The following is a 25,418-nucleotide window of genomic DNA, read 5'->3' as shown; positions in this document are numbered from 1 at the left end:
GAGAGTGGAGTATTGGTCTCCTATAATTAACGTATTGTTATCAATATGACTCTATTTTGGTTAACAGTTGGCTTATGTAGATGGCTGCTCCTGTGTTGGGGGCATAGATATTTACAACTGTTAGATCTTCTTTTTGAATAGACCCTTTAAGAATGATATAGTGTCCTTCTGTGTCTCTAATTACAGACTTTAGTTTAAAATCTAATTTGTCTGATATAAGAATTGCTACCCCAGCTTTCTTTTGAGGTCCAATGGCATGGAGGATGGATCTCCATCCTTCACGTTCAGTCTGGATGTATCTTTAGGTTCACAATGAGTCTCTTGTAGACAGCATATGGATGGGTCCTGTCTTTTTATCCAATCTGCAACCCTGTGCCGTTTTATGGGAGCATTTAGGCCATTCACGTTGAGAGTGATTATTGAAAGATATGAATTAATTGTCATCATGTTGCCTGGGAAGACGTTGTTTTTATAGATTGTCCCTGTAAATTTCTGTTGTATATCATCACTCTTGGGGTCTTTCTCCTTTTATAGAACCCCCCCTTAATATTTCTTGCCGGGCTGGCTTAGTGGTCACATATTCTTTGTTTCTGCCGGTCGTGGAAGCTCTGCATCTCTCCATCCATTCTAAAGGACAGCCTTGCCGGATAAAGTATTCTTGGCTGCATATTCTTCTCATTTAGTACCCTGAATATGTCTTGCCAGGCCCTTCTGGCTTGCCAGGTCTCTGTGGATAGGTCTGATGTTATTCTGATGTTCCTCCCTCTGTACGTAAGGAATCTCTTCCCCCTAACTGCCCTTAACATGGTTTCCTTGGTTCTAAGATTTGCAAGTTTTACTATTACATGCCAGGGTGTTGGCCTGTTTTCCTTGATCTTGGGAGAGGTCCTCTCTGCCTCTAGGATGCAAATATTTGTTTCATTCCCCAGATTAGGGAAGTTCTCAGCTACGATTTGCTCAAATACATCTTCTAGTCCTCGCTCTCTCTCCACCCCCTGCAGGATTCCAATTATTCTGACATTGGAACGCTTCATGGTGTCACTTATTTCTCTGATTCTATTTTCATGGAGTCTGAGTTGTTTTTCCCTGGCCTCCTCTTTTCCCTACTTATCTATTATATTGTCTTCCAGGTCGCTTATTCGTTCTTCTGCCTCACTTACCCTAGCTGTTAGATTATCTAGATTGGATTGGATCTTCATTGATAGCATTTTTAAGTTCTGCCAATTCAGCTTTCATTTCTGCCCTTAGAGACTCTATGTTGCGATTAATTGATTTCTCCATTCTAGCCATTGTCTTCACAATTGCTACCCTGAATTCCATCTCCGACGTCTTGGTTAGATCTGCATCCATTTGTAAATCTGCAGCATAAGTCATAATCTCTGAGTCTTTTCTATTTTGGGGGTTCCTCCTCCTAGTCATTCTGTTGATGGGTGTTTGAGGGAATGTATAGAGTCCAAATTATTGACCAGAACCCAAGCAAGATGCACCTGTTTTCTTGGGACCTTAGGGTTGCTGGCCTCTTGTTTTCCCAGCCTGTCTTCTGGGGGAGGGGTCTGCCATGCTGTTACTCAGGCAACCCTGTTTGGGCGGAGCTGCCCTGCCCCCCTGTGGCGGGAGATGGGCTCCGCGAGAATCAGTTTTTGGGGCTTTTGTTCTCTGGCAGCTTTCCCTGTTGGCCTTCTGCATCTGTTCCGCGAGTCAGAGCAGAAGAGACCGTTTCCAACCCTCTGCCTCAGAGCAGAGAGACCGCAGTCTGTTCTTCAGTGAGCTCTCCAGGCCATACCGTCTCTGTTTCTGTCTGTGCTGCTATAAACTGCAGCAGCCTGGGTTGTGCACCCCTCTGCAGTGCTCCCAGTCCTCACCTCCAGGTTAGGGCAGGTCTCTGCTCTTTGTCCTTCTAAAATCGCCAGTCGCCCCCAGATCACACGTATGACCCTGCCGCTCCGGGTTTCCGCCCGCTCCTGTCCCGCTGCTACCGGTCTGCGAGTCTGTGCCCCGTCCCCAGCGGGCGAGGCTGTCACTCACTGGCAGTGTAGGATCCCCACGGCCAGGCACCCTCCCGCTGCCGTTTATCTTCCACAGAATCACGGCTCCCAGCTTCATACCTCAAAACCAACCGCCTGCGATATTCTGTTTGTAGAGATCCAGATCTTACATCTCAGGCTGGTTTCGTGGGTGCTCAGTGGTCTGGTAGATATCCAGCTCAATTCCGGGGACCGGTTGAAATAGGGTCCCTTCCTCCTCCGCCATCTTTCCTAACCCCCTCATGTCGTGATTGCTTGTTGTGATTGCTTATCGTGAGTTTGAATGCCATGTTTGCCCGTACAGTAAGGTAAAATCCTAGAGTAAGGTAAAAAAAAAAAAAAAGGTTTATAGCACATAACCTGAACAGCCATTTTTTTCCTGTGCTTTTTTTTTTTCTTAAAGATTTTATTTATTAGAGAGCACAAGCAGGGGGAGTGGCAAGCAGAGGGAGAAGGAGAGGGAGCCCTACACAGGGTTTGATCCCCGGATCCTGGGATGATGAACTGAACCAAGGCAGATGCTTAACTGTGACTGAGCCACCCAGGCGTCCCTAGAACTGTGTTTAAATTGGGGTGCCTGGGTAGCTCATTCAGTTGAGCGTCTGCCTTCCGCTCGGGTCATGATCCCAGCGTCCTGGGATCGAGCCCCGCATCAGGCTTCCCTGCTCAGCGGGAAGCCTGCTTCTCCCTCTCCCACTCCCCCTGCCTGTGTTCCCTCTCTCGCTGTGTCTCTCTCTGTCAAATAAATAAAATCTTAAAAAAAAAAAACCTGTTTAAATTAATGTTGAAATGGAAATAGAAAAAAATGCTTGAAGTATTAGTTTTCTGTTTACATTCACGTATTCATGATACAACTGGTGAAACAGCATGGTAAAATATTAAAGTAACCATAGCTCCTGAAAGAGAGAAGGGTGATAATGTATGAGTATACAGTATTGAGAGAAAAAGTGAAAGAGAATGGCTTTATTATTGAGTTCTTATTATTTTTATATATATTATTATAACATATATGTATTACATATTATATATATTTTATATATATTATTTATATATAATATAATTATATATATTACATATTATATATTATTATGAGTTCTTTATTATTGAGTAAATTTTGTGCCTTATCAACAATTTTAACCATCAAGTATAAGATGGTTAATCTTTTACTCAAACAGACTCCATGCTGAGCGTGAGTGTGGAGCCCGACGCGGGGCTTGATCCCACAGCCCTGAGATCATGACCTGAGCCAAAACCAAGAGTCGGATGCTCAACTATTGGCGCCCCTTTCTGTTAAGTTCATGTGTTTAGGAGACAGGAGAGACTATTAAGCCTATTCGGATTTTCTCTTTCACATTAGATCCATCTTTGCTGTGGAGACCAGTCACTTGGAAGTACAGAAGTACCCTTAACTGGACTACTGAAAAAGGGGAGTACAGAAATCAACCAGCGCCCTGTCACAGTTGAGGGTGCTTTTATTCTCGACCCTCCAAACCGAGCCAAACAAAAGCTTGCACCTATTCCTGTGGAGCTGGCCCCCACTGTTGGTGTGTCTGTGGCTCTGCAGAGAGAAGGCATAGACGCCCAGGCAAGTAGTGACCGCCCATCCCCTCCTTCAGCTTCTGCGGTGTCACTTGGGACTACTCATAAAAGTTGAACTTCAAAAGAGTTACCTTGCGTAAGAAATATTAATTAGTGGCCTACATTACATGATACTTCCTTTCTGAAAAGTACTGTGGCTTCCCAGCTATACTTTATTAAGTGTTTATACAGAGCCTTTACATACAGTCTTGTCTTTTTTTTTTTTTTTTTAAAGATTTTATTTACTTGAGAGGGAGAGGAGAGAGCACGAGCAGGGGGAGGGGCAGAGGGAGAGCAAAATGCAGACTCCCCACTGAGCAGGGAGAGCATGACTTGAGCTGAAGGTAGACACTTAACCAACGGAGCCACCCAGTGGTGGTGAACACCACGCCCCCTACCCTTTTTTTAAAGATGCATTTATTTTTAGAGAGGAGGGGGCAGAAGGAGAGAATCTCAAGTGGATTCCCAGGTGCCCCCGTACAGTCTTCTCCTGTAGTAGGAACTCTTCGCCCCCGCCCCCAACTCATGGTCAGTCACTGCCAGAAAAGGGATCCCTGTGAATGAGAATGTTGTTGGACCTAGTTTCTGGGAATCTGCATTAATGGTAATTGTTTCGGTTGACCCTGCTTGAGCTAAGACAAAAGTTCTTGGTTCATTGGTGCTTTGTGGTCCTCATAGTCTCTTTAGGCAACAGAGATGGGTATTCGTTTGGATGTATATACGTTTTTTGATTGTACGTAGCCCCAGAATCAACTTTAATGTACTGTTATTTTGAAGAACTGATCTTTATGTAGGTTATGGATTAAAGCTGGAAAAACCGAAGTGGGAGTTTAAGTATATGCATATACATATATATTTTTAGAAGAAAGTTGAACAAAGGAGAGGAAGAAAATCATGTTAGATATGTTTTTGTTTTAGTAACAGGCCTCCATTGTGTTTATTTCCCTGGTAATAACCATTCCCAGGGACACCTGGCCTGACTTGTTATATCAAATATACCTTCTTACAAGTTAGGATGCATTTTGATACTCAGCTCTGGATATCATATTTCCTTCCTGTTCATCTTCCTTTTTCTGGTCCTAGATGCTATAAGAAAATTTGCAAATTATGAAGAAAAATAGACTAGGAATATCCAAACTGGGAAAGGAAGCTTTTATTTTTTTAAAAAAACAACATCACATTTTTTGCTTAATTATGAAGGAAAGTGCTTTGCAAATTATACTTTATTTAAAAATTGTTTTTAGTCTTTAATTGAATTAAAGACCCAGAATGAACATGAGCTACAGCATTCAAAGAAGCGAGTTTTAACTCCTATAAAAGAGAAGACACTCACTGGGCCAAAGTCACCAAGCATGTCCCCTGTTCCACCTCAAAACCCATCACCTTCCACGAAAGATGATGTAACAGGAAGTGAAGTGGAAAGCTTGCAATATGATAAGGACACAAAACCAAATCCAAAGGGTAAGATGTTCTTTTTACAGATTTTTTTAGGTGTACATTTTGTAGCCATCGAATTAATGATTAAGAGAGTTTTCACAGTTTATAAGTAAATTGTGAGCCTTTTTTTTTAAGAGCCAAAATGTATAGTGATATAAAAAATTTCAGTTTAAATTGAATTAAATTTAAATTGAGTCTATAACTTCATCATAGAACTTGGTAAAAGGTAAGAGAATTTTTCAATTACTTTTACTTTAGAAACAGTAGCTTATTGAGAAGAAATTACAGCAAATAGGTCTTTTGAGCATATTTTTAGCCAGTAAACACTTAAATATTGTGAATTCATTGAAATTTTAGAAGAGCTACTGCCTACTGTAATAATCATTAGACTCATTTTTGATCTTACAGTTAAGGGAGAGACTGAGAATGATTTTATCTGGTTTTACAAACTTTTCTCATTGCTGCATAAGGATCTGCAGTTACATTTCCTAGTGTAAGTAATTAGAATAGTGGTGGATTAGGAGTCAGAAGTTAAGATGCAAGTGATCACTTGGTCACTGAGTAGCTGGAGGACTTGGACTACTTGCTAAACATCTCTGGTCTGTAATAGGATTGGACTAGATAGCTCTTTTTGTTAGACTGTGTCATATGTGCCTAAAATAGCCAAAACTACTTCTTAAAAAGTGATGTAATTCTTATCTGCTCTAAATCTGAGGATAACCCTTCAAATACTCAGTTACGTGTAGCTGCCTCTTGGAAAGAAGTTGGTGCCTGCCAGGCTGATGGCACACATCACAGCGATGCTAGTGTATGCTTTTAGGTTTTGCAGTCTGTGTGAAGAGTAAGCTCTTTTTCACACAGCTCTAAAACGGGAATGAAAGCCTACATCATTTTGGGTAAGTCCCTTGAAGTTGATGGCTCAGTTCATATGTTTACGAAAGCAAGTGATCACTCACTGTTCCTTGCTTGAAGGTAAATGAGAGTTTTTTTTTTTTTTTTTTTTTTTAAGGAAAGTGCCATGCTTAATGTAAATGAGGTGTCTGTAAGTGATATAAATAACTTAAGAGAAACTGTTACCAAGTGGCATTTTTTCTTTGGAATTTTTATGTTCATTCTAGCCATCAGTTCTTCTGCACCTGCCTCGGCGGTCCAGCCAGTGCCCGCATCCCACGCTTCAGAAACAGCCTCCGGACAGAAGATTGCTGTGCCAGCGACATCACATCATTTTTGCTTTTCAATAGACTTAAGGAGTATCCATGATTTGGAAGTTGGTTTTCCAATCAACTGTATATTAAGGTGTGATCCAATTTTGTCTCCAAGTACTGTTTTTTGAAGAGCACATGCCTTTCCTCTCTTTGGAAATTGCAGAGGGAGAATTATCACCAAAGAGGTTCAAACAGTTGTTAAACCCCTGAATGGAAAATGGGGCCAGGCTCTATCCTCATGACTTTGAATTTAAACCAGGGCAGCATTGGTGGTAGGAGAGCTAATATTAACTGTAGGTATTGATGACAATTTATTCATCCTCCTTTGTAAAAACAAAACAAACAAAAAAAACAAAGTGACTCTTGAACTGAAAAGGCGTTGTTTCTAGAAAAGGTATCCTAGGTCAAAATAAGGGAGGTGTGGTATCTGACTTTTCTCTAAGACTTCATTATAATGGGGGGGGTTGTGTCCTAATACCTACCCTTGGTAACTGAGACCGTAAGAACCATACTTAATGAACTGCAAGTGGAATGTGTTCACCCTGTCCCATATAAAAAATTGAAATACATATATATTTCAGCCAGTTAAATGGCTTTACTCACTAGCTTGTTTTTTTTTAATTTTTATTTATTTTTTAAAGATTTTATTTATTTGAGAGAGAGAGAATGAGAGCATGAGAGGGAAGAGGGGAAGCGGGAGAAACAGAACCCGCGCTGAGCAGGGAGCCCGATGTGGGACTCGATCCCGGGACTCCGGGATCATGACCTGAGCCGAAGGCAGTCGCTCAACCAACTGAGCCACCCAGGCGCCCACACTAGCTTGTTTTTAACAGTAATACATTTTCATCAACTTTTGGCTGAAATGTATATTAAATGTAATAAAATAATGTGTTTTAGTTTGGAGTATTTAGTTTTTCCTTATAAATTTCTTTGGAGCAAGCATTAGCATTTCTAATAAAGTTGTTGCTCCTTATGTGGTTAAAATACAAAAATCTTTCTGTCATTTGGGATTGCCAATGGCAGGAACGTCAGCCACTACACAGCGCTCCCTGCTGGTATTTAAGGCATACCTGCTTTAGATGCATAAATTAACTCCTTGTATCTCAATTTTTCAGTTGTTAGATTCTTATCAAGCTATTGCCAAAATCCTCTGGGCTTTGATGTGAATAAGGGACAGAATCAAAGGGACCCAACCCTGAGTCTGATTGTGAATTCACAGAACAGGAGTCTTTCTGTCACAGCTTAAGTTTTGCTTTTTACCTCTTGTTAGAGGCTGAGAATCATTATGAAAATGTTAGTTGAAAATTGAGGGCCAAAAAAGGCTTTTTTCTCACAAACAAAGCTTTTCTCAAAGAGTTCCTAGAACATCTCTTAAAATGGCTTTGGAAGTAGAATTATTACTTACTTTCTTCTTTACCTTTTGTCTTTCTCCCTCTGTTTTTTAACTGACATCTCTTTACCACTGCCAGTAGAGAATGTGATCTTAGGCTACTTAGAGATGCTGTTAGCCAGAGTGTAGAAATACTGGGATGATCTAAAATTAGAAGCTGTGAGGGGGAAGCCTTGTACCAGCCCACTTAGCAGGCACTCCTTGTAGTTTTGTGGTTCATTCTTGTCCTACGGGCCATTGGTTGACTCATGAAGTGCCTACATTATCCAGCAGTGTGCCTGGTATTAGGGGTTTATGGGCCACGTAAACAAAGAGTTCAACCTTGTGAAGAAGACAGATTGAGGAAGAAGTCAACATGGGAGGGAGGCCAGAAGTCTAGCTGGCAAAGAAAAGGGGGAGAATATCGTAAACCGAGGGTACAGTTATGATTCACTTACACACTCTGCATAGAATTCACTTGATGATAAGAGGCATTGCTTCTGTCTTGGAGTCATTTTATGGCATTTTTAAAAACACTGTTTAACTTTGAGTTTGATCAGTTTTATGGTGTCAGGCTCCCATGAACTATCATGAAACTGTAGTTGGCAACTGCATAATGGGATTTGTGAGATGACCTGATTTCAGTGGCTGTGTAATTATATAGGAATTGAGTGAATGCACAGGATTCTTGTTGTAGGAAAAGCAGTTTTCACTAGTAGGCTTTAAGCTCCAGTTTTCCTAATGAATAACAGGATACAAAATGAAATTTAAGTGAGCATTACGTTGTCTTTATATTCGGCTTTAAATACAAAGTGAAGTTCTGCAGTAGTCAGGCATCCTCCCATTGAATCCGGTGTGGTTTCTGTGATGACAGGAGGAGCGCTGTTACTCATTGATTCATCTGCTTTCATCCTTGATTCTCAAAGACAGAATACCATGAGTACACCCTTTTGGCGCTGACTAGGAGTTTTTCTAGCCCATTAACATCAAGACATTATTGAATAAAGAAAATAAGTTTTGAAATTAAATTCAGCAGGTATTTCTTGAACGTTTACTATGTACCCCAAACTGCTTATTTGTTGCTGGAAGGGCACGGATGCAAAAGATGGGACCCGTGCCCTCAAAGAAATCCTAAACCAGTGGCGGCTTGATCTTTTTCTAGTGGCCTCACTGTCGTTCCTAAGTCTTATTGTTACTTAGAACGTATCAAAGTGATGATCTCTTCTTACTTGGTGTCATTGCCTTCAAAATACCAGAATTCTTCTTCCCCAGAAGGTCATTCTAGGATCACTTGTAAAGCAGCTTTGGGAACCAGTGCTATACCCGTCATGTGTTTTCTCTGGAATTGCTCTCATTTTTATATCAACACTGACCGTGTTTGCGGTATTTTAAAGTTGGTGTTAGGACTAAAGCCACTATGCATTTGTACCATTTACCAATTTTAAAAAATTGTGTTTCATTAAATTCATACTATATTTAAAAAAAACAACACAGACTAGAAGTCTTACCTGTCAACTGTGTCATAGGACTTTGTTTTCCTTAAATTCTAGGTACTCCTATCCATTCTTTGGTAGTGCGGCTCCTATTATGACTAATCCTCCTGTAGAAGTTCGCAAAAACATGGAAGTTTTTCTTCCGCAGTCTTACTGTGCATTTGATTTTGCAACTCTGCCTCATCAGCTGCAAGATACCTTCTTAAGGTAATTATATGTACGGTGTGTATGATATTAAGTCACTCTTGAAAATTTATATCTTGCTAACGAAGGGGACTCCTGGAGTTGTAGATTCCTAGCAGTCAGTGCATTTGAAGACCTAGAAACAAAGGTACTAAGAATGTCTGTGATGTTTGTCCTTCCGCTATCAAGTTTTATGTGGTAATGGAGGCTCTTTGTAGATTTTCATATCTTGTCTTGCTTTGGATGGTCTTAGACCTGTGTTAGTACAATCTATGAGTAAAGAAACTTTGGAAAGTAGTCTTGTTTTTTCATAATATGTGAAGGTAAATACGAGCAAGCTGTTCAGTTTTTATTCTTGATTCACCAGTTGACTGTAGTGTATTACTTGCTTTTTCTGATTTGTCATCTCTGACAAATAAAATGGAGGTGTTAATCCAGCTGTCTGAATTGGATTTGTGAAGAAAACTGAAATCTGAAATGTCTTTTTACTTTCTCAGGGTATCACAATTCAAATTTGTATATTAATTTAAAGGGAAGAAGGAAGAATAAAAAAGAATAGTATTTGAAGGGTTTTCTTTATTGCACAGAAAGAGGTGTAGAAAATGTAATAGTATTTTCTGTTTGTTACCTGTGGAGCTGAGCCTTTGTGATCCAGGTAACAAGCCATCTTTGAATACATTTAGGGACCTCAAAGATGTTAGGGACCCAGTTCCGAGCTCACAGAGATGAACACTGGTTTCTCTTTTCCTCAGGATTCCATTGCTGGTTGAATTATGGCACAAGGATAAAATGAGTAAAGATTTACTTCTGGGAATCGCCAGAATCCAGCTTTCTAACGTCTTGTCTTCGGAAAAAACTCGCTTTTTAGGTTCCGGTGGTGAACAGTGTTGGCGTCAAACTTACAGTGCATGTGTGCCTTTCATAACCGCACAGGGGTAATGCATTGCCCAGAACTGGTCTTCACTGGCTGTTTCTTCTCAGTAGCTGGTTACAGCCTTGTACTCTCCTGTCTTTGTTCTCCTCTTTCTTCTTTGACCGATGGGGGCTATATTCTCACTTGCTCTTTAGCCTTCTTTAGCTTTCAGGTACCACTGATACCCATAATACTGTTAACACTTAGGTCTTAAGTATTTCCCTCCCCCTCTTAAGCCTGACAATTGTAAATTCTGGCTTTTTTTTTTTTTTTAGTAAGTCAAGGTCAGATTTATAATGTATCGTTACGTTGTCTTGCATTGGGAATGACTGTTGTTCTACTTGACAAATGTTTTAACTTTTGCTTCAAATCTGATTTCTGAGAAAGTTACAAATGTTTGGCACTTTAAAAAGAGAATTGTTTTTCTGCCCTGGGATTTATTAATGCCACAGTGAAAAACTGAAGTTCATATGTCTTACACAAAGGACATCTTTTGAGTGATCTTTTTTTAAATTTAGCAACAGAAGTTTAAATAAACTTTAACATTATAAATCACATGCCTTGATTTTTGAAGCGTAATTAAAATGTAGAGAGAAATCCAGCGCAGTAAAAAGCTGAGATCTAAAAGTCGTACTGAAATCCCTTCCCTTGCTCTTGCCCACCTCTAGCTACTTGCAGACACTGAGGAGTTGAGTAAAACTTTGACTCACTTGGAGGATCTGGGAACAGGTGTTTTACAGTATCAGATATCCTGCTGAGCTGAAAATTCTTTTAAAATACCATTCTTGGGGCCCCTGGGTGGCTCCGTCGGTTAAGCGTCTGCCTTCAGCTCAGGTCATGACCTCGGGGTCCTGGGATGGTGCCCCGAGTTGGGCTTCCTGCTCAGCGGGGAGCCTGCTTCTCCCTCTGCCTGTGCCCTTCCCCCCTGCTTGTGCTCGCGCTCTCTCTCTCTCTCTCTCTCTCTCATTCTGTCAAATAAGTAAGATCTTAAAAAAAAAATACCATTGTTTGGTAAGTAGAATATCATGAAAATAATCAGATCATTACTAGTTATTTTAAATCTGTGGATTATGAATATTAACTTTTATTGCCCTGCTCTGCAGACAGAAAAGTTTTAGGAGACCTAGGTAAGATAGTGCTTCATTTTGCTTCATTAGTGTCTTCTAAAAGCTGTGAGATTAGAAGAAAATGTAAAAATTGATTATTAAGGGTTTGCTTGTGTGGGTTCCGTTCACTGAAGTTGTGTTTGACCAAGGATTTATGGAATAGATTTGATTTAGACAAAGCTACATTTCTTGTAGCCAAGATTGTATTTTCCTCTAACATTTTAGTAAATGCTCCTTTGTAGTTCTCTGGTAGAGAAATCCTCGTTATAATAAAAATTATATATAATTAACCAATTTCCAGGAATTATCCTGAAGCATCACTCACATCCCGTAAAAGATTTATGTACAAGTGCTTCGCCCAGGAAAAAAGTGGAATAAGAATTTAGAATAATCTATATATAATCAAGAGTAGGGAAATTGTTTTTTTTTCTTAATTTTACTATATAAATTCATTAGGATATTTTACAGGCATTAACACACACATTCTACATCAGATATCCTGCTGAGCTGAAAATTCTTTTAAAATACCATTCTTGGGGCCCCTGGCTGCATCAGAAAAATGCTCCAGATGGAAATGGAGAAAAAGGGACAAAATGGTTTGATCGTAACATGCATGAGTGCATGTCCCTGCACGTACATAAAACAGAGGAGAAGAAGGAAATGAAAGTTTAGCAGTAATTACCTATGGGCATTAAGATTTAACATTTCTCCACATCTGCAGTGTTAGGGGTCATTTCTTTTAGTAAATGTGGGTATGGACTAATTAGAGTGTTTATGCTCAATAGGATCCTGTATGTAGAAGGTCTTGAAGCCTGTAGAACTTAACTGCAGTTGGAGTAGCAAGAGTGTCAGGTACAAGAAATGTGACCTAGTCACTGCTAGAGCTTTGGGGAAATAAAAGGAAAAATAATAGAAGGGTTTCCATGAATTTTAAGATATTTCTGATTTCACCTGCAGGTCAAACAACAGGATAATGGATCTTTCTTATACAGTAACTCTAGAAGATTATGGACTAGTAAAAATGCGTGAGATTCTTGTCTCTGATTCATCTCAGGTCAGTATCACTGAGAGTGAAACCTGACTCTTCACAGTGGATCTCATGTGCTACATGTGTGAGCGTACTGGTTTCAGTTTGTTTTCGTTCATGTCTCAGGGTTTAGCTGCTGTGCAACAGAAGCCATCTTCCGTTCCTCCAGCACCCTGTCCTTCAGAAGTCCAGACAGAGCCTCGAGAAACCTTAGAGTACAAAGCAGCCCTGGAGCTAGAAATGTGGAAAGAGATGCAAGAAGACATTTTTGAAAATCAGGTTACTTTGTCTACTGACTACATTTCTTTCTTCTCCGTAAGGCTTTTCTCTCTCTCTTCCATGGGTACCCTACCCAGTTCCTCTGAATATCAAGAATGCTTTACTCTTACAGAAAAACAATATAAAAATACTCGTTAAATGACAGCTGGGCAGAAGCCATGCAAGAAGGATTCCCCTAAACTTTCTCCACGACTCTGGGGCAGAATTAGGACTGAAGGTTAGAAGTCGGAGACTGAAAACTTGAACATTTCTTTTAATTTCAGGCCCTCATGTAGCATACCCTCCTGGAGCCTGGAATTATCTGTCTGGAATCGAGAGAGTTAGAGAACAGGTCTTACGTTAGCTTTATTCTCTTATGGGCGTTCCTTGCCTCAGGCCTTCTCTTTGTTCGGTTTAGGAATAAAAGGGAATTCCTGAAAGATACCTATGGGTGAACAGTATTAATTCTTTACCACCGAACAACTGATTGGTGTGTTGGAAATACTGATGTGTTTTCTGTGACTTTTTTGTCTTCCTCTTGTAGCTAAAGCAGAAGGAATTGGCTCATATGCAGGCTCTGGCAGAGGAATGGAAGAAAAGAGACCGAGAGAGAGAATCGCTTGTGAAGAAAAAGGTAATAACTTCTATAGAAATCAAAGGTGGAAAGGAAAAATATTAATGATAGTATCTTGTACATGCATAAAGAAAATCTGTGGAATATCAAAGTATAGTGGTTATACTGGCTTGGATAAAGTGGATGAATCAGTCAGGAGTAGGAGGAAGGCCTTTCTCTTAAGGAAAAGTTTGGTGCTTTTTCCATTTTGAACCCTTCAAATGTATTATTCTTTTGAAAAATGAATATTCTAGGAAAAAAGCCTACTTCTGTATGAAAAAAAACAAGACATCTAAGTATATATAAATGTTATAATTTGTTAATAAAAAAGCATCAAAAACTTATAAGCTCTTTTTAAGAATTTAATTCTGGAATAAATGACATCTTTAAAAATAAAATGAGACCATCTGATCCTACTCCAGAAAGCAAAAGTTCAATATTTACTTATTTACACTCAAGTTATTGAGTAAAACAAAAACCCTGAAAATTAGACTTGTTTCAAGTATTGAAATTTAACTTTCATATTAGTGGTTAATGATGTATCTATAGATGGGAGGAGACAACCAATGGCAAGATGGTTTGCTACACTTGACCAAGAGACAGGAGCAGGGTGCGGACTAGAATATTCTTGAAAGTTACTTTCTTTTCTTCTCTGATTTCAACCATTTACATTTAATGGGTAATTATTGACATGGTTGGGGTTTTTTGTTTTTTTGTGTGTGTGTTTGGGTTTAAATCTACTCTGGTTTTCCATTTGTTCCATCTTAGTTTGTTTTTTTGGTTTTTTTTGTTGTCTGTTTTTTCCATTTTTTGGATTTATGACTTTTTTAATGATCCCATTTTATTTTTACTATTATCTTACTAGCTGTACCTCTGTTTTACTGCCCTTTTTTTTTTTTTTGGTGGTTGCTTTAAGGTTTAAAATATGTAGCTTTAATTTATCATAATATGCTTCCAAGTGCTATTCTACCACTTCCTGCGTAGCGTAAGAAGTTTACAATAGTACGTGTCCAGCATATGTCTTTGTGTTGTTACCATCATAGATTTTGCTTTTACATGTATTGCCCTAAAATGTATTTTTGCTTTACAGAGTTAGTTTTTAAAGAAGTAAAACTCTGAAGCAGTAGTCCTTTTTTATTACCCAAATACATTTCTTTGAGTATGGGTCTGATGGCAATAAATGCTGTCAGCTCTTATGTGAAGAGGTGTTTATCTCTCCCTCATTTTGAAATACATATATTTTCACTGGGTATAGAATTCTCGGTTGACAATTTTTTGTTTTAATCTTGAAAGTTGTTTCATTTGCATTTTGATTTGTGTTGTTTCTGATAGAAAATTTGCTGGCCTTTTTACCTTGGCCCTCTATCTGTAATGTCTTTTTTTCTCTGAACTGCTTTTAAGATTTTTTTCTTTACCACTGGTTTTCAGCATTATGATTTTGATGGGCCTTGTGCTTCTGTGTGTGTGTCTGTGTGTGTCTGTGTGCGTGTGTTCACCCTGCTTGGAGACTTTGAGCTTCTTGATTATAGGGTTTCATCACGTTTGAAACAGTTTGGGTTTTTATTGCTTAAAATTTTTTCCTGTGTCTTTCTCCTCTTGTGCTTGGATTGCAATGTATGTGTAGCTTAGACTGCTTGATATTGTCCCAGTAAGAAGTGAATTATTTAAGTTTTTTTTTTTTCCTTCTCAGTGCTTCATTTTGGGTATTTTTTATTGCTGTGACTTCAGGTTCACCTGTCTTGTCTTCTGAAGGGTCTAATTTGCCATGAATCCATTTGAACGTAATTTTTCATTTCATATACTGCACTTTTCATCTTTGAAAGGTCCTTTTGGGCCTTTCCCCTCCCTTTTTTTTTTTAACATACTCCAGTTTTCCTCATGTTCATGTTTTCCTTTTCAGTATCTACACTACATTTATAATATGTTATCTACTAGTTCCAACATCTGTATCATTTTGAGGTCTCTTTCTGTTGTTTTTTCACCTGGTTATAGGTTACATTTTTCTCCTTCTTAGCATGACGGGTAATTTTTTGTTAAGATACCAGAAATTGTGAAGTTTACATTGTCAGTTGCTGGATCTCATTATGATGTGAAGTTACTTGGGATGAGTTTGATCCTTTAAAGTTTGGCTGGGGTGAGTTGAGAACATCCCGTAGCCCTGGGCTCCGTAGCAGTATGTAGATGCCTGGTTTGTCACAGGGTCTCTCCCCTCAGGTAGGAATGCACACACCTCTCAGACCTGTATGAGCTCTGGGAATGCTTCATCTTAGAGCTTTCCAGTGGTAAAGTGCCCAGCCATCGGGGTTTCACCTCAGACTGGAGCAGACTACTCTGCAGGTCTCAGGTGCTCACTCTCGCCGCGTCTCCTTCCTCTCCCCACCAGCTTGACTCGCTTCATCCTCTTCAGTCTGTCTCTTGCCTCAACTCAGCCAGATTGCGAGGGTCTGCTGGGTCCCCCCTTCTCTGAGCTAGAGTCTAGAAAGTGCCTCCAGGAAGTCCTCTCAAGTTCCTGTTAGGGCCTCATTTGTTTCTGCCCTGTCAGGGATGATGGTCCTGGGCTGCCCATTCTCCAGTGTGTGAAAGCAGTTGTTTTGTGTAGGTTGTTCCATTTGTGTTGTGGGGTGGGGGGGGGGGGGGGCAGGGCAGTTAGTCTTCTATGGGTAGACCGAGCAGAAGGCCCCCAAGCCTTTGACTTTAAAGTATCTGTTTCAACTTTATCTCCCTTAATTCTCAACCATTAAAAATTTGAAAAACCAGTGAATTAAAAGAAAAATAATAGGACCACTCTAAAGCATCTGTTCTTAAATACTCAAATAACTGAAATTAAAAAATTTAGAGGCCTTCACACATACTTAAACTTTATAGTAGTTGTACTAAGTGTGACTTTTATATTAAGTAGCATTTACAGTTCTCCAGTATCCTTTATGAATTGCATCTGAGCCATCAAATATTGAAAGTTTTTTAATTTTTCTCTTTCTTTTTCTTTTTTTAAAGATTTTATTTATTTGACAGAGACGGAGACAGTGAGAGCAGGAACACAAGCAGGGGGTGTGGGAGAGGGAGAAGCAGGCTTCCCGTGGAGCAGGGAGCCCGATGTAGGACTCGATCCCAGGACCCTGGGATCACGACCCGAGCCGAAGGCAGCCGCTTAACGACTGAGCCACCCAGGCGCCCAAAAGTTTTTTAATTTTTCATTTAGCTTTTAAGGCAAGACGAGTTTATTGTTGAATCATTTTTTAAAGTGCTGTTGAAGAGTTTTTCAGGGTTGAGGTTTGCAAATGTCAAATCCTGAAACATTTTTTAGTTAATAATTTTGACAAATCCAACTTGCGCCCTAATTGAACTTTCAAAAAAAAAAAAAAAAGAGAGAGAAAACAGTTTTTGTGTAATGAGTTGGAAAAAAAAATGATTTCTGGTTGGTTGTCATTTTGTGATTATCTTTTCAATTGGCTTCCAATATATACAGATTCTTCTACCATTTCAGCTTGAATTGACAAGCTCCTGATTAGTTAATAAGAACTCTGCTTAGAAAATGGAATATGATATCTGTCTAGTAAATGGCTCAGCTATTTATTTGAATTAGTCATGTCAAAAAGTAGATTGGATGTTGCCATTTTATTTCAACCTAAATATGTTTGAGAGTTACAACTCATCCAGTGTAACATGTGCTCTGTCTTGCAAGAGTATGGTCAACTAGGATGAGATCTGTTTTTCTAAAACTTGGTAAGTTACTGTAAAATTGAGTCCGTTGGGAGAAAAAAGCAATTTTTTCCTCAATAGGATGAAACCTTTTCAAGCTAAATTCTCTGAGGATTTAATCTCACCATACTATTTTTAGGTCTAAAATGTATGAGCCTTTTCGGTTCATTTATTTTCACTTTATTTACCTGTTTTCTTCAAAACAATATGTAACTTCTTCAACAGTTAGAAAGTTTACCTGAAGGAGTCTGGATAATACTGGTGGAACATTATGCAGTCATTTAAATTTCATTTTATTTCTGCTATTTGGCACAAAATAATTAGTTAATAGTAAAATGGAACTCATCTGCTTATTATGAGGAACTTCTATCTTGCCTTACCAAAAAGATGCTAACTAGCTCATAGCCCACCAATTCAGGATGTAGTGGTGAAAGGAGTATATGTAGTAAAATAAAACCATATATAATTAGATCTCAAAGATACTAGTATTTCATAATAAGTTACTATTTTAAGCTTATGATAGGCACCTAATGATATATATCTTTTTTTGGTCATCTTTTGGGACCATTTTGGAGGCATTATTTTGTTACCTGAAAAGGAGCAGATTGTTTTTGTGGAAATTTCTCTGTTTGAAAAAATAGTTTATTCTCTGGAGTTACACATAAACTTTTCCCCCAAATAAATGAGGCCTTAGTTAACCTTGAGACAGATAATATAATGATCTGTCTACCACCCACTTGGGGCCTTTGGGGTGAAGTGAAATATACTAAACCTTTATTTCCAGAAACCAGCATATTGCTCATGACCTGGTTACAGACGGATATGCTAAACCCAGGGATTGTTAACTAATGAATGTGTCTTAAACTAATTATGAGTAGGATACTCTGGTCCTGTTCTTCTTCATAGCTGAGATAATCATGTTTATTCTGTCTTGTACGTGACTTCCCATCAGATAGCTAAAGATCGCTGTCGTGTACCCACAAAGAAGGAAGACCTCAGTTGTACATAAGGGAATAGTATGAGGAAGTGTTTCATGGATAAGATTATGCTTTTACTTGGATAAAGATTAGTAGATACTACCAGGTGGACTCAAGGGACATTCCAAAGAAGTTTGAAATAGGCTTGGCATTAAGAAAATTGCACATAGGTTGATGTGGAAGAAGGGAGGAGAGGGTATGCCTCAAGAAATAAGGCATAGAGAGGTTTATGGAATGTAAATGCTCTTCTGTTCCATTTTGAGGAGGTTAGACTTGATCCCGCAGACTTTCTCATCCGGGGTTTCCTGAGATAATTAAGTCCTAATGCTTGCCAGCATCCACTGTAGCTAATGGATTAACTTGATCCTATGCTTCTACATTGGTAGAGAAGACAGAGAAAAAAATTACTTGAATCATTTTTTTATGTTCTGTGGTTCAGCTGATAACCCAGCTTGGGAAAGGTAGAAATTTGAGAAACTTATTTTTTTAATAAAGTCTTACGTAAGAGAACAAGGAAATGAGATTTTCATTTTTGAACAGTCATTCTGGTGGAAGTATAGTGGACAGAATGGAAGAGGGTGAAGCTGAAGTCAGGAAGACCAGGGAGGCGGTAATATCTGTGAAAGAAGAGGAAGGCTCAAAAGAGCAGTGATAAGGTGGTAGAGAAAAGGGGAACGGGAGTTAAAGGGAGTGAAGGAGGTTTAAGATCTGAAGCCTTAAGGGATACTCATTGGTACCCAACGCTGCTCCTCCTTCTGTCCCTAAGCAGTTCACTCCCTCTCCAGAACGGTTCTCAACCAAGCCTTCCGCATCCTTACCCAGTTTGATCTTTCCCTTTCTGAAACCCTTCCTTTGCTTGACCTCTCCTCCTCTAACCTTCCTACCGTTCTGCCGAATTCACTGGTCTCCCCTTCCCAGTTTTTTCATGCTGGATCATTTTTTTCCCCTCAGCCTCTGCTGGGTTTATTGGCTTGCCCCAAGGCCCAGTCCTTGAAACTCTTTTCTGTTTTTACATTTCTTCTGGTGTTGTCCTCCACTTTCTTACTGTCATATACAAGTTAAATACAAGTATGCATATTATATATAGTATATGTGTATTATATACAACACGTATCCACTTGCATCCCCTGCCTCTTCTCTGGACTCTGCACTTTGCTGTTGACACTGCCCACTGACTGTCTCATAAGCAACTCAAATGTGACCTGAGAACAAGCTCTGTATCTCCCTCCTGTATAAATTTGTTCGTGTTGATTCCCCATCTTAATAAGTGGCGATGCCTTTTACTCAGCTTCTCAGGCTACAAGGCAAGTTATCCTTGACTCTGATTCTGCATCTAGTTTATTAGCAAATCCTCGTGGCTCCACACTGCATATGTATCCTGGAAACGAACCACTTTGAGCCACCTCCTTCACAACTTTATGTCTCGCCTAGATGACTTCTCTCCTAGTTACTACTTAACTCAGCACCCCTTCCTCTTTCCTGACCCCGGTAGCTGGTTATATCCGTATCAGCCAAGAGGGAGGCTTTTAAACCAAAAGTCAGACAGTGCATGCCTCTGCTAAAACCTGTCATGCTCTTCATGGCACATAGAATAAAACTCACATTTTGTACCAGGTCCTACAAGGCCTTAGGTGACCTGTCTCCTAGCTTACTCTGTGACCTCACTGCTGTCAGCGTCCTGCTACAGTCTGTTCTTACCAACCTGGCCTCCTTGTAGTTCACCAGATGTGCTAAGCCACGTCCCCTACCTCAGGATCTATGGAATGTCCTTTTGTTAGAAGTACTTTCTGGTCTTTGTTCAGGATAATCCGAGTGCTGCCTTCTCCTATCATTATGTCCAAAATACGCCTTCTTCCTTTGCTCCTAGCCACTAGCTAGACATTCATTCTGCTTATTTTCATCCTGGCATTTACTTAGGATTGCATTAAATATCCACTTCCTTGTTCAAAGTTGGTCCTCCTCAGAATATAGGTATCACAGAACTTTTCTTTTACCCACACCTGCTAGGTTTTCAGGAGATATTTATTTAAATGATGATGATTTCCCGTTTTTATACATTTTTAAGTTTGAGAGACCTAGGGAGTATTGGCATAGGCAGCAGATCCTTGGGCTTAGAGGTCCGAACCTCTGGAAGGGGTTTTGACTTGGCAGGCTGGATTTGGGAGTGCTCCGTATACGTGATGGTAGGTGGTTTGGGTCATCCGCAGAGGTCACGTAGCAGGAAAGGAGACCTCCTGAGACAGGGCTCTGGGAACGCACACGTTTGCGTTGCCAGAGGCAGAACATTGGAATTCTGACTCACCATCCTGTTTCCCTCTCTCTGTAAGACTTTATAAGGAGGTAGGGCATACTTAGTTGTTTTTTTGTTTTGTTTTTTAGGTAAACCAAAAGTAGGTGGTTAACAGAATTCTTATGTAAGTGATCATGATTGGTTGGTATGTCGGGCCTAAATCACTGAAATAAAGTTTAACAAGGACAAATGTCAAATTCCGTAGTCATAGCAGTCTTCTGGACAGTAGTTATGTGGGTATAGTTATCCTAGGTTTAAAAACAAAAGTCTTGGGGGAATTTCTTTGACACAACAGATGGCGTGATCAGGATCCTGAAATAGCACATGCGATTTTAGATGAAGTTAACGGACTTGCTGTTCTTGTCTCAGGCAGGCGACATTCTTTGGCTTCGGAAGTAGTGAGATCATATCGGGCTACCACATTTTTTAAAAGACTTAGTCTAGAATCTAGACTCTAGATTAAATTAAGATATTAAGATGTGAAAATCAAAATACGTGAATAATAGCGAGAACTTATGTTTATCTTGGAGAAGAAAAAAGACTAGGAGGCTATATGATGGGTATCACCAGATGCAAATATGTGCAGATAGAGTTTTTTTTCTTCTGTCTAACGGGTACAGGTAAGGTTCAGGAGGATCAAACCAAGGTCCTACTGACTACGGGAAAACGAAGATTAAGATGCGGCCTGGGATCTGGAGACTAGATGGTGAGGACAGACACACTGGGTCAGAAAGTCCTAGTAAAAATGATCGGCTACAAATGAAAGACAGGAAACTATCGGATTCCCACATGCTGTGTAGGCTGAGCTAGCAGACCTCTTATTCTGAATGGGACTCACAGGGTCAAAGAGCAGAGCAGGACTGCAGGCCCGTAGCAACCGGGGTAGTAGCCCAAGCAGGGAGCGTGGTTTCAGAAGCGATCATGGAACTGCAGGAAAGGATGAGATCTGAACCAAGAGGAGGGCAGACTTGGAACTGACTCGCTGATCTAGCAACAGGATTCGTTCTAGGGGAGGAGCGTAAGTGATGAAGGGGGGCATCCGAGAAATACCAGAGTGTTGACCAAGGCAGATTTTAAGGAGCTAGATGTTGCCTGAACATAGGATTTTACTAGCAGTCTGATTGTCCAGTGGGAGAAAGAGCTTCCTCGGGAAACTGAATGTCACTAGAGAGAGCCAAGCAGAAGCGAGATGGGCTTCCTTCCTTAGAGTACCGGGAAGAATTTCTGCTCTGAATTGGTGGATGTAATTCATGATCTTCCTATTCCCACGTCTTGTGTTTCAGTAAGTTATAACGTATGCGTCGTTGAATTTGTTCATGTTTTGAATTTGGGGAAAATGTAATTTTTCTTTTATCGTACTTTAGGTGGCTGAATATACTGTTCTAGAAGGAAAACTTCAAAAAACCCTAATTGACTTAGAGAAGCGAGAGCAACAGCTTGTCCTTGCAGAGTCAGAGGTAACTGTATTCCTCTGTCGTACGTCATTTCCCAGAATCTGTGTTCTAGGTCCATACTATTATTTTATTTTTCCTTTATGCCCATATAAACTCCGTTTCATGGAAGCTGTCTTACAGGCATGATGGAGAAAACTGTTCAATAATAGGTCAGAATGTGAGGAATAGATAGCGAAATATTTGTTATTAGAAATGTTGATTGTTCCTCAGCCAGCTTTGGCTGATGTCTGCAGTTGTAGAGACTTCTGGTTAAGTTCCCCACTATGGGGAAGGGAGAGAGAGTTGCATGCACTACCTAGAGAAACAGAGAAAATGTAGCACAGGCTCAGTGGCCTAGCCTTCTGACCTTGTTCTCAGTAAGAAAGGAATACTCTTCTTGGTTGCCCATTAGAGGTTAAATCCGAAGGATGGATGAAAACTTCTGTTAGTGCTACGCCTAGTTAGCAATTTTGTTAGGTTGTACTAAATTTTACCCTAAATGTTTATTTAAATTACTACAAAAGTCACTTCAAAATAATTAGAATTTACCCCACATTAAATGTATATGCCCCTTCCCTAACCCCGCGTGTTTCTCAGAATTTTTCTCAGCATCTCTCTCTAACTTTGTCCTCACATTTTCTGGAGTTTCTAAGTTGATTTGGAAACAGGTATAGTTAAGGTCAAACATCTAATACAAAGGCTCAGTCACCTTCTGTATTACTAGGCAGAATGTAAGAAATTTTGTGGTTTATTTTTAGTAGGCTCCATGTTTTAGTAGGCTACACCCTGAAATCAAGACCGGAGTTGAGATCAAGAGTCGGCTGCTTAACCAACTGAGCCACCCAGGCGCCCCCATTTTTTTTTTTTTTTTTTTTTAAGGTTTATCTATTTGAGAAAGAGAGTGTGCATGAGCAGGGGGAGGGGTAGAGGAAGAGGAAGAAAGAATCTTAGATGGTGTCAGACGCTTAACTGACTGAGCCACCCAGGCACCCTCAAAATAGAAGAAATTTCTAAAGAAGAAACGAAACTTGGGCATATTTGCTTAGATAATACAATGGATTTTATTCAAATAGGAAGTTTAAGTTATTAGGGCCTTTTCAATTGAATTTATGCGAGTCATATATGGAGTTTGGGATATACTTTTTATATTAGAATTAAATGATGGATTAAAATGTAGAATTTCAGTATGTTTAAACATTAACTCCAGTAACGGAAAAGGATATGGAGATAAATTTGTAAATCTTCCAAACATTGACTGTATAGAAGGATAATAGACTACTGAACAGTGTCACATGGCCAAGAGCAAGCCCACCTCTTACAGACGCACCTGTTGTCAGGTTCAAAGAGAGAGAAAGGAACTGAAATTAGAACGTGAACGGAACCTGCAAGAACGTCAGGACTCTATCCGGAGGGCCAGAGAGGATTGTGTTCATCAGGTCGAACTAGAAAGGTTGAAGATGAGACAGCTAGACGAGGACAAACTCCGACTGCAGCAGCAGGTGGGAGCTCGAGCTTCTCTGTATTCACTGACAAGTGAGAAAAATACACAGTAAATCGAACCTGTTGATCATATTGATTGCACCGAGATTCAGATCGACTTTATTAAAGTCAAATCTTGTTTTTCTAAATCAAAGCTAAAGATGACGTTGGGATAATGTTCCTTCCCTTATCATTATTCACATGACAAAGAACTAAATTTGACTCCACAAATTCTTTTTCTGACAAATTTCGTTGTGGCCAATACATTGTTCATGGACTGTTATGTAGAGGTCTCATGTAAAAGATGAACGATCGAGTGGTAGAAGTGGGCAGTCGGGATGGGCTTCACCGGTTGTGCTTCCCTTCTTCCACTTCTTAGGAAGATCGAGCCTTCTAGAATAGAGGCTTCTAACGTGCATTAGATTCACCAGGGGCTCTTTTTGAAAAACCCATTTCTACCTTGTCCCAGACTGATGTAATTAGCTTGCATCTTTGTGGGAAGCACCTTTGTGGCACAAACTGGTATTTTGGAAAAATTAACCCCAGGCACTCCTCGAGAACATAGTCTGAGACCTGGGGGAAACTTGGCAGGGGAGTGAGGAGGGAGCTGTGGGGCAGCCCACATGTCTGGGAGCTGAAATTGCTCAGCCCTTCACTGGGAACATTTCACAGTTTATATAAAAGAACACATTCTAGGCCCTGAGTCAGAACTAGGTTCCATATACTCAGCACACAGTTCTAACTAGACAGGTAGAAAGGACAAAAAGACACCCTGTCAGTGAAAGGTGATCAGGTATCTTTATTACAGTATATAGAAGCGAGTCACACAACTCAATCCATGTTGTTTATGGACCACTTAGCCAAAGAAAAAGAGCCCCTTACGCCTCATAGCTTACTTCTGTGCAACCTGATTGGGGCCACAGTAATGATGATGATGTCTCTGGATGGTGGAAAAAATAACAAATACGAAGTCTGGTAGCTTTTGTTTAAAACAGAAATAAATGTGACAGAGATGCTTGAGAAAGGTTCTAATTCAAATTTAAAAATAAAAGTTCAGCTATTCAGAGAGGTAAACTTCAGTCATACGAAGAATTTTCAGGTAATGGAATACCTCATTACCTAAAGATGCTAGATAAATCCTAATTAGAATTATTTGTATTTACTGGCATGAAATAAGAATTTATTGTTGACAAGTTCCATTTCTGTCACAGATTTTCTCAGTATTTCAAATTCAGTTAAGTCTTATGTCTTACAAGATAAATGGGTTTGTCCAATGATTGGTAGTCATAGTGTTACATGTTTTTTGGAAGGTATCTTTAACGGTGCTTGTTTTCATTTGATTAAAAAAAATCCCAGATCAAATCAAAAAGAACATTTTTATATCCTGTGTTTTTGGGTTGGGGGGTTTGGTAGTTCTGAATCTGTTCAAAGGGGAGTTATATATGGACTTGAGTCAAGGCGGTCTCTCTCTCTTCTGAATTTAACGAAGCATTTGCTCTCATCAGAGCATTATTCTAGGGGATGAAGAGCTCTGGATGCTACTCATGTCTCTGCTACGTCCTGGCTCTTAGGCACTGCCCCCATTATTGAGCTGCTGCAGCCTTTACATTTCTTAGCCACACAAATGAAGGGATTGGGCCAAATCATCTTGAAATGACTTTAACTTGCAATGGTATTTGAATTATGGAGTTCTGACAGCTTCAAATAATAAGAAAAAGAAATACTGCACCAAAAGTTTTTGTTTTCCTCTGTAATTAGCTGGTATATCTATAATGCACAATATTTTCTTACATGTGACATCCTAAGTATGTAGTATCAGTATTTTTATAAGGTGAATTTCATTTGCTATCTAAAATCTACCAGGAAGGTTCTGGTGATACTGGTTTTATAACAGATTTCGTATTCTTAAAAAGTTGTTGTGTATTAATTTTCATTACACCTCAGGGATTTTCTAAATTTTCTATAAACATGCCTTAGCATAAGGAAAATATGACACTGTTGCATCAAATTCTATAGTATTGAACTTAGCGTATCAGTGTTTCTTAATGGCTGTACTTTTCTTCTTTTTTCAATACAGCTTACTGATGCTGAAAATAAGTATAAGATTTTGGAAAAAGAGTTTGTTCAGTTCAAGGATCAGCAAAGCAACAAACCAGAAATCCGGCTACAGTCTGAAATAAATCTCCTCACCTTAGAAAAGGTACCCATGTCAGATTATGGCAATTTAATTCTAATAATTTATAAAGTCAGTAAGTATTACTTGAATATAAAATGCAGTAACATTTCACTGTAGTGTTCTGATGTCAACTAAGAACAGAATTCGAGACACATGAC

General features: G+C 39.5%; 1 protein-coding gene across 8 annotated transcripts in view; it reads left to right on the top strand.

Annotated features, from left to right (window-relative positions):
* Window positions 1-25,418, top strand: part of CEP120 (centrosomal protein 120) — a 70,579-nt gene that overhangs the window by 21,799 nt on the left and 23,362 nt on the right. For 5 of the 8 annotated variants that reach the window (XM_027605596.2, XM_027605597.2, XM_027605595.2 and 2 more), the window contains 11 exons: window positions 3,382-3,609; window positions 4,847-5,063; window positions 6,158-6,335; window positions 9,164-9,313; window positions 10,042-10,224; window positions 12,266-12,362; window positions 12,462-12,614; window positions 13,138-13,227; window positions 21,537-21,629; window positions 22,943-23,104; window positions 25,162-25,284. In XM_027605596.2, coding sequence (XP_027461397.2) covers window positions 3,382-3,609; window positions 4,847-5,063; window positions 6,158-6,335; window positions 9,164-9,313; window positions 10,042-10,224; window positions 12,266-12,362; window positions 12,462-12,614; window positions 13,138-13,227; window positions 21,537-21,629; window positions 22,943-23,104; window positions 25,162-25,284 — 1,674 coding nt within the window. The remainder of the gene's footprint in view (window positions 1-3,381; window positions 3,610-4,846; window positions 5,064-6,157; window positions 6,336-9,163; window positions 9,314-10,041; window positions 10,225-12,265; window positions 12,363-12,461; window positions 12,615-13,137; window positions 13,228-21,536; window positions 21,630-22,942; window positions 23,105-25,161; window positions 25,285-25,418) is intronic. The other 3 variants (XM_027605598.2, XM_027605599.2, XM_027605600.2) reach the window with 3 other exon arrangements.

The sequence above is a fragment of the Zalophus californianus genome, chromosome 5 (assembly GCF_009762305.2).
Source record: "Zalophus californianus isolate mZalCal1 chromosome 5, mZalCal1.pri.v2, whole genome shotgun sequence".
Taxonomy (NCBI): domain Eukaryota; kingdom Metazoa; phylum Chordata; class Mammalia; order Carnivora; family Otariidae; genus Zalophus; species Zalophus californianus.
This window is presented reverse-complemented; position numbering and strand designations above follow the sequence as displayed.